Source organism: Rhipicephalus sanguineus, chromosome 5, assembly GCF_013339695.2.
Source record: "Rhipicephalus sanguineus isolate Rsan-2018 chromosome 5, BIME_Rsan_1.4, whole genome shotgun sequence".
NCBI lineage: Eukaryota > Metazoa > Arthropoda > Arachnida > Ixodida > Ixodidae > Rhipicephalus > Rhipicephalus sanguineus.
In genome coordinates, this window is record NC_051180.1 from 49,728,826 (window position 1) to 49,741,326 (window position 12,501).

The 12,501-nt window shown below is 44.0% G+C and overlaps 1 protein-coding gene across 3 annotated transcripts; it reads left to right on the forward strand.

Annotated features, from left to right (window-relative positions):
- Positions 1 to 9,779, forward strand: LOC119393607 (major facilitator superfamily domain-containing protein 6). 3 transcript variants are annotated; one of them, XM_037660716.2, is made up of 6 exons: positions 1 to 219; positions 3,108 to 3,260; positions 4,102 to 5,262; positions 5,702 to 5,932; positions 8,421 to 8,579; positions 9,356 to 9,779. In XM_037660716.2, the coding sequence occupies exons 2-6, from the start codon at positions 3,155 to 3,157 to the stop codon at positions 9,451 to 9,453; spliced, it is 1,755 nt and encodes a 584-aa protein (XP_037516644.1). In that variant the 5' UTR covers positions 1 to 219; positions 3,108 to 3,154; the 3' UTR covers positions 9,454 to 9,779. The 3 variants fall into 3 exon arrangements, with proteins under 3 accessions (XP_037516644.1, XP_037516643.1, XP_037516645.1); XM_037660715.2 differs by lacking the exon at positions 1 to 219 and adding an exon at positions 1,987 to 2,159; XM_037660717.2 differs by lacking the exon at positions 1 to 219 and adding an exon at positions 2,011 to 2,029.
- The last annotated feature ends 2,722 nt before the right edge of the window (positions 9,780 to 12,501 follow it).

A 12,501-nucleotide genomic window follows, 5' to 3' on the forward strand; every position in this document is an offset into this window, starting at 1 on the left:
CCAGTTGCGCGAATATAACACGCGCGAGTGCTTGTATCACAGCGCAGCAGGAAGGCGTGCCAGCAGGCGCTAGCAACGCTCTTCAATACGAAGCAGATACGTTCCATATTCAAATTATCCCACCAACGAGTAATCAACGATTCGCTTTTTTTTTTTTTTCGTAAAGAAAACTGAAAGAGATCAGGCGAGACGTGAAACACGCAGCCCTCTACAGTACAGGTGAGTGTGATGTGTGCGATATCTGCTTCTGTTGTGAGCGCGCGGAACGGTGTCATAGCAATACTTGATGACTCTTGGGACGTGTTATGAGTGCTCTGTGTGAGGACGAAGCCACGGTTTATCAGATTACGAGCTCAATGTCAGCACCTCTCAACACGTGGACGACCCGCCAAGATAGGACACGAGTATGAGCAGGCGCCCGAAGCGCGAAACCCCTTCAGGCCCATCCAATGCTCGCGCATGCCGGCGAAATTGTGAAAAATTTAGAATTGTATTAAGTGTTCTCACGGTTTACTACACGCATTCCCGAACTTTCACCCAGCATCAGGAGCCGATCGGATTAGCAGTCTCGACGGTAATGTGTTGCATAATTTGGGTGAGAGATCAGTATTCCCTGCTCGGCGGAGGAAGGCGATTAAATGACAGCCAGATTACTAGTGCACTTTGGCACGCTGCCTCTTTCTCGGCTGCGCAAGATATGTTTGAGGTTTCGTCACTTCCCTGGTTCAACAAGCTAACTAAAGTATTCCACCAACCTTTACTGTACGTGCCATCAGCTTCGTGGCCCCATTGCTGGCGTATGCGCTTCCTCGATTTCCCGCCTTCTTGGTATTTAATTATTCAACTTCGGCCACCGAAACTTCAATGACCCGTCGCACCCGCGCTAAGCGCCCATTTCTCCCCAAAAAAGCGTTCGTCATAGCTTGCTTCTCCGCAATAAGCCTTATTGTGTGGAGAAGCCAGCTTTAGTCGTTCAGACTGAGTATGCGGAGCCGCTCAGACATGGGGTATAAACAAGCGTATTGCTCTCTTTCTCTGGCAACGCACAATTCCCGTAGTAGTCCTTGCATTCAGCAGCCGTTGGTCGACTCTGCAGTAGATTATGGAGTGATGATGAGAACTTATACATAAGGCGACAGCAGTGTAGCGTTCTGTTCTCTGGGTCACACACAAAAAGCTTGGGCTTGCACTGGCCCGAGGTCTTGCCGGATGCGTTAATCTAATTATGAACTATTCCTGGCTCCGGGCTCACCTGTACCAAAAATGAAAAGGGAAAAAAAAGAAAAAAAAAAAGGCAACCACTGCCCTCACCGACAGGCAAACATGAGCATGCGAGCTCGCTTCTCATGCTGACAGTGATGCATAGCTCGCTGACGTGCCTCTCCGAATTCCACTTGAATTGATACCCCCCTCGCGTAATACTACACTTGCACTTCAGTACAAGATTACCGTGAAACAAAGTAAATGTCACAGCGCTGCCACGACGCATATGGCGCAAGCCAGGTACGATGGCGCACAATATTTCCAGAACCCCAGCAAAGGTCGGCGGGCCAGTTGAACCGCTGGAAAACGCCTCTTGGAAAACGCAGAATGAAGCAGAAAAGTTTGTCTTATATGATCCTGTTGTCAGGCATTTGTTAAACACGACCGCAGAAAGCTCTTGACTTGCCACGCAGCTGCCGACACCGCTTCGTCGCTGTAGAAATGCCTCGCCTCAGAGATTACTTACGCAGCCACGCTGCGGCTATCTCTGACAAGGCCGTGGATTAAGTAATGCGGCGCAACACTGATCTTATTGCGCTACTTGGCTTCTCCAAAATTCATAATAACTCTTGTTACAATGTGTGCAAGCCTGGTGTCGAAGCACGCAACAGCTTTCAATGATAGAATGCCGAGAATGCTTTCAACGAGAAACGAGAACTGATTTGATTATCATCATCATTCCTGCTTACGAGAGAGCGTCGTCGGCGTCGTCCGCTAAAACGTTGGGTCGCCGATCTGTTCGTTTCTGCTGATCTCCGGTCCGCACGTGAGCTACTCTCGCCTCGCTGTTGATCATATTTCGCGTTGCCTTGGCGTTGTTGCGAAGAAAGCTTCAGAAAACAACAGTGGCCGTGGTTCAACAGCGCAGTAAGGCATAGCTAACAGAAAACTTTCTGGTAAGGTCGCTTTCTGGGCAAGCAGCACGCTCGACTGTTTCTCGCTCGCGCTTTTAACAGCACGCGAAAGTTTCCCTCAGGTGTTAATCGTGCCGCTTTTCGGCGTACTTACACTTATATTGTCCCGCGTGTGCTTACGTTAAAGAGCAACCTTATAAGAAGCGCTCCTTAACAAGCTTAACTAATCTGACGTGGACTGCAGCATCACCTTCTCTTTACTTATTCAGTGCCCATCTCAGCTCTTGCTTTCTTAATTCACCGCATCCACGCTGTAGGCGGCGCTTTAAATATTCATACGAAAGAAAATAAGATCAGCTAAGTATAAAGACCTAGAAATTTATCACATTTCGCGTCGTTGACGTATATAGTAAACGAGCGATCGAATTAAAACCTGTAATTGTTACGTAAACTACATTTTATCTAGCGGATTGCGACTGCTGATCCTGCTGTCCGCGGACGCTGTCTTACGCTATTCCACACTGTAAAGTATGGACCTACGCAGCGACGCTGTCATACTGTTTAATCTTCTTGGCTCAATTTTCCGTAGCAACAAACAACCTTCAGTATTACTTGCCTAAACCGATTTGAACTGTGTTATCGCGTGTTTTTTCCATAGCTGTATATCTCTTTCCTGTAATACGTAATACATATTCTCTAGTGCATGCATGCCTTTATGGGTAGCTTTGATGCACAGTTCAATTTTGTGAAAAAAGGTATATATATATATATATATATATATATATATATATATATATATATATATATATATATATATATATATATATATATATATATCTTTTTGAGAGCAGCTTTGAGGTAGTTAGTTCAACTTTGCTTTTAACTATACTACAGGTAATAAAGTTTGTTTATGGTATCTGCAACATGCATACATATAATTGTTCTGTGCATAAGTATACTGCTAAACATGCTTATCCCACCACCTTGTAGGTGCTGCATTTAATTAAAGGCAGTTTTGTAGCTCACACCTAGCTGCAATGGGCATCGAAACTGAAGAGCCAAAGTCCACACCACCACGTGAATTCCGGCGTTTGAACGAAGGCCTTGTGTTTGCCAAGGCGAACTTTTTCTTCCTTTATGGAGGTAAGTGTCACGGCTTATGATAACGCTGTCGTTATCTCCAGTTCTGCTGTCACCATATCTGGATCCCACTCCCAACGTGAAAGGTGAACGGGGTTTCTTATATGATAGCTGCAGTGGCGCGCCGTGTGTTTGAAGTGTTTTCTTTTTAATTGCTTGTTCTGGTTCCACATGCTTTTATCATTACTTCAGCAACCAAATTAAAAATTTCTGATCTCAGTATGTGTGCATGTGCATGTACACATGATTTGAAAGGAAGAGCCAAAAGGTCCAAGTATTTTCTATCAAGTTAAAAAAGTGGTAGGCGCAGATCAAAAAGAGAAAAAATGTCTTTACTAATGTTTCGGCCATGGCATGGTGTGTCCCTCTCTTGTCCAGTGTCAAATTTTGCGCTACGTGATCAATTGTGTGTGTGTGTATATATATATCAACAGCCGATTTTGGTGGCATAGTTGTCCATTGCCGGTGTCCATAACCGCTATGGCGCAGAAAGAGAAAAAAAAAACACACACGCAAACTGATTACATACTCTTTTTCCCTGGGGTGTTTTAGAACTTGTGTCACACCACCCTCACTTGGTTAAGTCCCTTAAATAGCTTGCAGTTAAACCTAGCTGTTATAGGCTATGCAGCCCATATACATTTAACACGGTGCACATACTGTATCTTTTCAGCTGCTTATATGAAGTAAAAGCTACTAAATATTAAACCACTTGAGCAGTTATCATTGCTAAAGGTGCGAGATGAATATTGCTACTTGCACATGCTAAAGCTTCTGCAAAAAACTTTATCTGGCATTTCCAGAAAGTGAAAGTCTAAGATTTTTTTTTATTATTATATTTCAGCATCTGCTATAATCCTCCCTGCCCTCTCTGTGTACGGCAACGAATTGGGGCTCAATGCTGCCTCCGTGGGTGTGGTTTTGACTGTGGTGCCCTTTGTTGTGTTCCTCGTTCGACCACTCATAGCAGGCATCTCCGACAGACTGCAGAAGGTTATGCCGGTGCTTGTATGTGTCATCGTGTTCGAAGCCGTTTCTCTTTTGTTCATCAGTTCGGTACCCTCGTTGAAGACCACCGGCGAGCAGGACGCTGGACTGAGTTTACAGCTGAACTTAACTACCTCAAATGCGACAGCTTCACTGGTGGGAATTGAGAACAAATCTTGCGTGGCCGAGCATCTCAGGAACTCTAGTGTTCACTGTTTCCTCAAATGCCCTTGCCAGTGGGGCATCCACGCTTCCGGTGATAATGCAAGTGAGTCGTGTGGACTCCACCGCAGTGTACATTTACAACCTGTGTCTGCAGAACAGCCCGGTGAGTTTTACCTCGTCGGCAATGAAAGTGAGTCACTGCAGGGTGCAGGCTTGAACCTCGATGAAGCGGTTGTGACTTGCAGTGCAAACTGTTCTGTGGATCTCCTGCCGTGCCTGGAAAAATCTGTTGACTCTGCGGCTGCCTCGGAAGACATGCACTCGCTGCAGTTCTGGCTCTTCCTCCTGCTCACGTGTCTCATACGCATTGCCATTTCGAGTGCCTTCTCACTGTCCGACACAGCCTGCTTCCAGCAACTCGGGGACAAGCCACAGGACTACGGTCTCCAACGGCTCTGGGGCACCATCGGCTGGGGCATCACGGCACCCTTGAGTGGATTGCTGATCGACTACGTCAATGCTCAGCTCGGCTACAAGAGCTTCGTGCCTGGCTTTTACATGGCGGTGGGGCTGATGGCGATACAGTGCGTGGTCGGCTGCAATTGGCGGCTGGGGCCTTCCACGCGCAACCCGAGCATCCTCCGGAACGTCGGCGGCCTGCTGAGGAAGCCCAGGCACCTGTGCTTCCTCCTGGACATCTTTGTGGTGGGCAGCTGCAGCAGCATTCACTGGTACTACATCTACTGGTACCTCCAGGACTTGCAAGCCAGCAAGCTGCTCATGGGGCTCACCCTGGCAACGCAGAGCTTCTTGGGCGACCTCCCGTTCATGTTCCTCTCGGGCTGGCTCATAAGTAAGCAGGCTTTGCCAAACCTTGCATCCGTGAAGAGTGGATGTTAATTATATAATGACAGAAAGTTATCTATCACCTAAATGATCCTTGGTTCATGTTGCAAGAATGACGAAATGGCCTTGAGCTGCTAGTCATCACAGGTGTTTTAGCGTGTGTGTGTTGTATTTTTTTGTCCTTAGTGTTGCTGCTTGGGTCATGATCATCAATTAGTGAACGGTTAATGAACACTTGAAACACCCAAACAACAGCTCGCCTAGTTACCACTCTGTATACAACATTTAATTGGTGCACATTTCAGAGCACCACTTTCACACTGTAGAAAGCTTGTATAATTTGAGCCTGTTAAACAAATCAAATGCTGAGGTTTGTTCAGAGCCACTTCGTTACCACGGTGGGTGAGACATTTCATGCATAATCGGGCACCATATATCTGTTTCAGAAAAGTTGCAGCACATCAACGTGGTGCGGCTGGCCTTCGTGGGCTTCTTCCTGAAGTTTCTGGGCTACTCTTTCCTGCGCAACCCCTGGTGGGCCATTGCCATTGAGCTACTGCAGGGACCCACATATGGATCATTCTACGTGGCCATGACCTCTTATGCTCGCAGCATCTCTGTACCCGGCACAGAGGCCACTTTTCTCAGCATTATACAGGGTGTCTTCGACTGCTTGGGTGAGGCTCAGAATCCAGCCCTTCAATCAAATGCTACATCGCTTCACAGTACATACATTGTACTGTGGAGTGTCCTGTAGATATATCTCATTTCTAATTGTTAAGCCAGCTGTAGCAAACTTGTGTACTTAATGGGGAGTTAGTTGAAATGATTGTGTTTTATTGTTTCCTGCCACATGATGCATTCTTTTTGTAAACACAAGATATGTACATAAAACTTAGGGAAATGGTAAGTTAGTTACTTATGCTTTAACCGTGTCACTTCACAGCCTGTTATGTTGTCAAAGCAACCCTGTCTAGAATGCAGCAGTAGCCAAGCTCTACCACAGCTGTCACCCTCTCCTTTCTTGCACTGCAGTTTGCCAAGCTAACAGCAGAATAACCAATAAGTGTTAAATATTGGGTGCACTAAGTTAGCTATAAGTTTCAGCTCAGGGACATAATGGGACTTTAAGTCAGTGGTTCTCAGCCATGGATGTTTCAGGGACCCTTCGTGCTCCGGTGGAAGGGATAAGGGACCCCTTGCAGTGAGAGGAAAGAGGGAGGGGGTCATAAATTAATGACACATGCAACATGAAATAGGTGCCTTTTATTTCTCCCTAGCAAATAACGGTTGAACTAAATTGTCACGCCAATTCAATCTCAACAATTTGTCAATAAGTTGAGCGGCCTGCAGCCACATTCAAACTGTTCCCAGCTATGTTTGCTCTTCAGATATGCAAGCCTAGAAAAAATATGCTTGTATGCATGTGTTGTAGAAAACTGTAACAAACACTTTACAGCCATCTCTTAGAAAAGAGGAAACTTTGTAAGTTAGGTCTGCTGCAGTGCAAAAGTATTATACGGCAAAGTGTACTAAATATCAGAAGGGGCCCCTGTCACGGGACATAGTGTGCCTCCAAAAAACGTGTGGTTTTTTTTTTTTTTTTCCGCGGAAGGGTTTCACGGACCCCCATTTGAGAAGCACTGCTTTAAGTTATAGGTAAGCAACATTTTTAAGAAGTGTGAAATCTTGATGTGGACTTCCATAGTGAAATCGCATACAACAGCTAAACCGTTGCATCCATGTTTGACACACTGTGCTTAAACAATGACCCCTTTTTGCTATTGATCGGTCAAAGTGAATTGTGCGGAAGGTCAGTGAACTGTATGCCGCTGTGCAATATTCTGGTACTGATATTACCATAGTTGGAATGGTGCTTTTTATGAAGATTGTAAAATGTCTTACTTTATCAGCATATGCTGCTTGTTTTTAGCTACTTCTATTTGTGTGTTTGTGTTGCTGTGTGTTTGCATGATACATCTATAAAAGAATGGGTACAGCACGCTAACTGCATTTTCTTTTCTTTTATTGATGTAGCAGAAGTGAAGCATTTTTTGTATTCTGTGCACGTAAATGTAAAAAAAATGTCACAGTTTCACCACCAGGGCAAAGCATTAATGAATGCTAATTCATATATCATTCCAACAAATTGGGGTGATATATGAAGTGAAGCCAATCAGCCCACTCCTTCAGGAAACTCGGCCACTGCAACGAGCAAAGTGACCTTCGTGCTGTCTGTGGCTTCAATGCAAACTTTGCAATGAGAGCACAACACGTGCAAAGCTATGAACCATCTGCTGATCCACCCAAAAGATACGGGATAAGGTGAACGTGACTGTGAGTGACCAAATCCGGTTGGTCAGAGTACGCATTTCTTGAGGGATCTGCACAGCCCCTCCCCCCCACCTCCTACCTCCGTGTGCCCTTTGTGCGACGGAGACAGCTTGCTCGTTTCATTTGATTGAGTGGCGTTCGTTGGCAGTGCTTGTGCGCTTTCACTCGCACGTAGTACATACGACGCACAGAGTGATGTTATCGATTTGGACTTCAAACAGAGCATGACAATGCTGGTGACAGCAAAAATATGCTTGGAGTGTCCATATAATTGCTATTGCAATAATACGTTGATGCATAGCGTATGTGACAAAGAGTTACGTAACGAACAGCTCTTTCTCTTCTGGCGAATAGATGCTAGATGTGGTGCGTGTATAAAGTCCTGGCCTAGAAATTGCGAAGTGTTTAATTAAAACAAAGTGGGCACTTAGGTTGATGGGCAGCACTGTTGTACAATACGAGCTAAACTGGCGTAACATATGGATTTGCTTAATTCTGTTATCTTATTGGCCAGATGGTCTTGGTGATAGCAAGGACAGAGTGCAGCTCAGACCACTCACAACATGCAGAAAAGAAAATGGTTGAAATAAGATCATTCTGTTATCAGCCATTAAGTGTGTAACGGAAAAATGGTTCTAGTAATAGGTAGGTTAGTCTTCCCTGGAACCCACTTCACGTCAAACATAATGGGTCATACATGGTATGGGAATGTTGAAAACAAAACTGGAAACTTTGCGCATAACATGAAATTTTCTTGACTAACTGTGCTGTACTCGTTATTATTAGCACAGCGGTCACATTTGACACTCTTTTTTTTTTCTGTGTCGTTAGGCATAGCAGCTGGATCTTGTCTGGGTGGCCTCGGCTTAAGCTATTTTGGTGCCAGGAAGACCTACTTCATCGCAAGTTTTGTGCCTCTGGTGTGGCTCGTGCTGACAATTCTGATCAGTCAGCTTATCACACGCTGTAGCAGCGGCGAACAGGACAAGGGTGAGATTTCCTTTTTTTTTTCTTCGGCATTTTGAATGCAGTGCAGTGTTTACAGCATTAAAATATTAGGAGTTCGCCTATCAACCTTTCATTTGACACATTTGAGCAATCGGCGATAAGTACCAGCCAATACCTATGTCTATTCGAGCAACGTCGTAGTCATTCTCATTCAGCGACCCCATTCTCTAGCAACACCATCCACTTGGTCTACTTAACAGCATGTTACCACAAAAATTAAAAGGACACTAAAGTGAAACAATGACTTGATTAGGTTGATAAGTTGTTCTTTTAAAACCATCACAAGTTCATTAATAGAAGAGGAAATTAAGGTCAAAGTTCCAATTTTAAGTTTTCCTGTCAAATTCTCTGCACATAAATGTCAGTGTGACATCACGGATTTCAAAGTGTTTTTTTCGTACTTGGCTGTGTTGGTTAAACAAACTCTCGTGAAACTTAGTACACTAGGTCTCTACCCCCCTGAGAGGATGATGTACTCTATTTTTACCAATTAAGAATTATATAGGCTCCAGTACACGGCATCAAAATCAGTGATGTCACAGCGAGTTCATGCGGGACCCTTAAAGGTGCCATCTCCACCTGCATTTTCCTTTTTTTTGCATCTTCCCGCTTACTAAGCCTCTTCTCGTGGCAACGGTTATGCTTTTGAATTGTGAAAGGGCAAGTTACTACTGTGTGAAAAATCGTTTTTCTCTTTAATGTTTCTTTAAAGAAGGCAGTTACTATACCTTCTTTTACTCGCTTTCTCTCTTTTGCAGTGGTTGTTGAAGAGCCAATGGAATCTGCCCAGCCTTTTATGTCTACCAAGAGCAACCGAAAGGACCACGCTGATCAACAGACTTCGGAACAGCTTTGAACGAGGCAGCGGCGCAGTGGCTTGGAAGGGCGATCATCTCGATCTCACATAGTGTGGTGGCACCACATGATTGTCACACCATTCGCACCATTTTACATTGCGAATGTGCTGTGCATAGCCTAGGTTCAAATCAAGGCTTTCAGGTTTCACCACCTGCTTACAATTCCGTGACTTGATACATGTATTCACAACACAGAAATCCAGTTTTACAACACTGACCTGATAGATCAGTGTGTTGCTGATACAACGCTAAAATGTTCCTTAGTTTTCTTGCCTGGTGCTTGTACACATTGCAAATACATATATTTTTTTCTATACAAGCTGCTCATGCTTGGAATTCATACGTTTATTTTTCCCGGTGATAAAAGTGTTGCTGTTAAGCAAGAAGCCTCAAAAGCTATGCTGTCCATGAAAGCAAACCACATCTCAAATGTCACAAAATGCCTTCTCTGAGGGATTGTACCAAGTGCCAGTAGTAATTGAATTACATGGCCTATCAGGCATACATAACATGGAACAAATGTCAGTTTTCATTTCCTCAAAGACTGACATGCCCAATGAGAGCGAGTAAAAGACATCCTGGCTTAGAAAATGCATTTCTTTGGAATGCTGTGTAACGCAGTCCAGTAACATATATGACTCCACGCTACCACATTAACATTGACGCAAAAGTTTTGGTTTACTAATAATTGTCTTGCAAAGAAACCGCAAGAAGACTTTATTTGAAAGGACATGAAACTGCCATGGGTGTATATAAAGTGAGAACCTGTGATGAATTGAATTAGTAAATGTCAAAAATATGAATACTATTTCAGTTGTGATGTAAATTAAAGGTGTGTAAGAGTTATGCTTCCATTACCTGTCCACACCATTTTTTTTACTTTTTTTCATACATTTCCTATGTACAGTGTAGCCATAATATAACTAAGTTGCATGTGACACAAAGATGTGTTCGTTATATTCATTGTGCATTGTTAACCATGTCAATTAGTGTGCACGATTGTTACTCTGGTTTTGTGTGTGTGTGTGTGTGTGTGTGTGTGTGAGCATGGGTAGCATGGGCGTGAAAAGTGCCAAGGACGTATCTATCGTATCCACAGCTCAATCACATTGTTGGTTTAACTAGGGTTTACTAGGATGGGGGAGTGGGTCCACACAGAAAACAACGCGCAAGCGGCGGTGCGTCGAGCAGACGACAGCTGGACGCTTCCACTGCTCCATCGGCCCAACTACTGGAGCAGACGGAGCTTCAGGTGATGGAGACGGTAGTGCCACCACAAATTTTCAGCGCTTGCGGCCCGCTACAGTGGACCCACTCCCCGATTCTAGTACACTCTGGTTTAACTGGCTCCGCTGGTGGTGCCTGTTCAGAAATACCCCGTATACAATCATGAACAATTGTACACGGGGTATTTCTGAATGGCCACCTCCAGCGAAACCGGTTAAACCAACAACCGTTTACAATCATGAACACCCCCGCCACGGTGGTCTAGTGGTTATGGTACTCGACTGCTGACCCGAAGGGCTTGAGATCGAATATTGGCTGTCGCCGCTGCATTTTCGATGGAGGCGAAAATGCTTGAGGCCCATGTACTCAGAATTAGGTGCATGTTAGAGAACCCCAGGTGGTCAAAGTTTCCAGAATCCTTCACTACGACGTCCCTCATAATCATATCGTGGTTTTGGGACGTTAAACCACAACAATTATTATTGTTAATCATGAACAATATGAAAGGGAACACTTAAGTTACGTTCAAGTGGCCATAGTGGCTAAGCACAATTTCAAAATGTAAGACTGTTCATGACACTAGATATTCAAACGAAAAAGTGCCCCTGGCAAGCCAATACGTGAGGTTAGCATTCAAACATCACAAGTAATCGTGGCTTAGACACAAACTTGGTGTTCCCTTTCATATTGCTCACGAGTGTACATCTGCAGACACACTGACAAACAAAGCCTTCGTCCTCCTCGCAGAGTTGCATGGAGTTTCACTTGCACAGTGTGCATTGACTATCGAATGTTGTGTATTGCCTTGACTGAATACACGAGCACTGCCATGAAATAGGAGGGCTTGTTCCATAATGAAAATGGTCGCATAGAAAAAAATCTATTTCGTTGAAGATGGATGTGAAAGTGACTCTGGTGGTTTCTGAATAGGATGCGGTGAGCAGCTCCTTTGCTGCTACAAGAGATGTATGATGCATTAGGAACCTGCTAGACATCTTTTGCGTGCGTTTTATGAAAATGCTTCAAGTAGCACTTTGTGCAGCCATGTGAGAAAGATGGAAAACCTTTTGCATTTAATTGCATTTCTTTAAATAAACTGGGTATCACTGAAGCCAAAACAGTGATTTGTTTATTGCATTTTTTTTGCTTATCTTTACTGCATGCACATGCTTTTGGTGGAGATTTATTTTACATGCTGCACCATAAGTTTGCCAACAGACTTTACAGAGCTGGAGAAATGCTGGCATTGGGTAAGCATAAAATGGTGTCATCTGTGTTGTTTGCCAAGCGATGCAAGCACACAGACATGTTAAAGAACAATATTAAAATTTGATATCAAGCCAGATTTGTTCATTTATATTGTTTCTTGTCGAATGCATGTAGGAGACAGAGAATTTGTGATAGCGAAAGGCACAGATGCTCACTTGAGCTGGTGTGCTCGATAAGGAAAGAACGTGATGGAAAAGAATGATTAGAGATTTTGAGGACCGCGAGAATGGCAGCATATAGTACGCAGTATCGCAGCTGTCATGCACTGGGCTTTAACAGTGATTGTAACATTATGTGCATGCAATTGACAGTCCTGTTCAGAAACTGCAATTTCTGGTTCTCCAACGTTCAGTCTTAGTTACATAAGAGCACTTGTATAACATTTTGTTTACTACTTTAATTACAAACATGGCAATTATCTTGTAAATAATCATGAAACTAAGACACGTCAAAACGAGATGTTTATGACATAGCACTCAATCATGGTTCCTTGTACTATGTTTTTGAGATGGACGAAAATGAAGAAAAAAAGAGCATGGCAAATGTTTGCT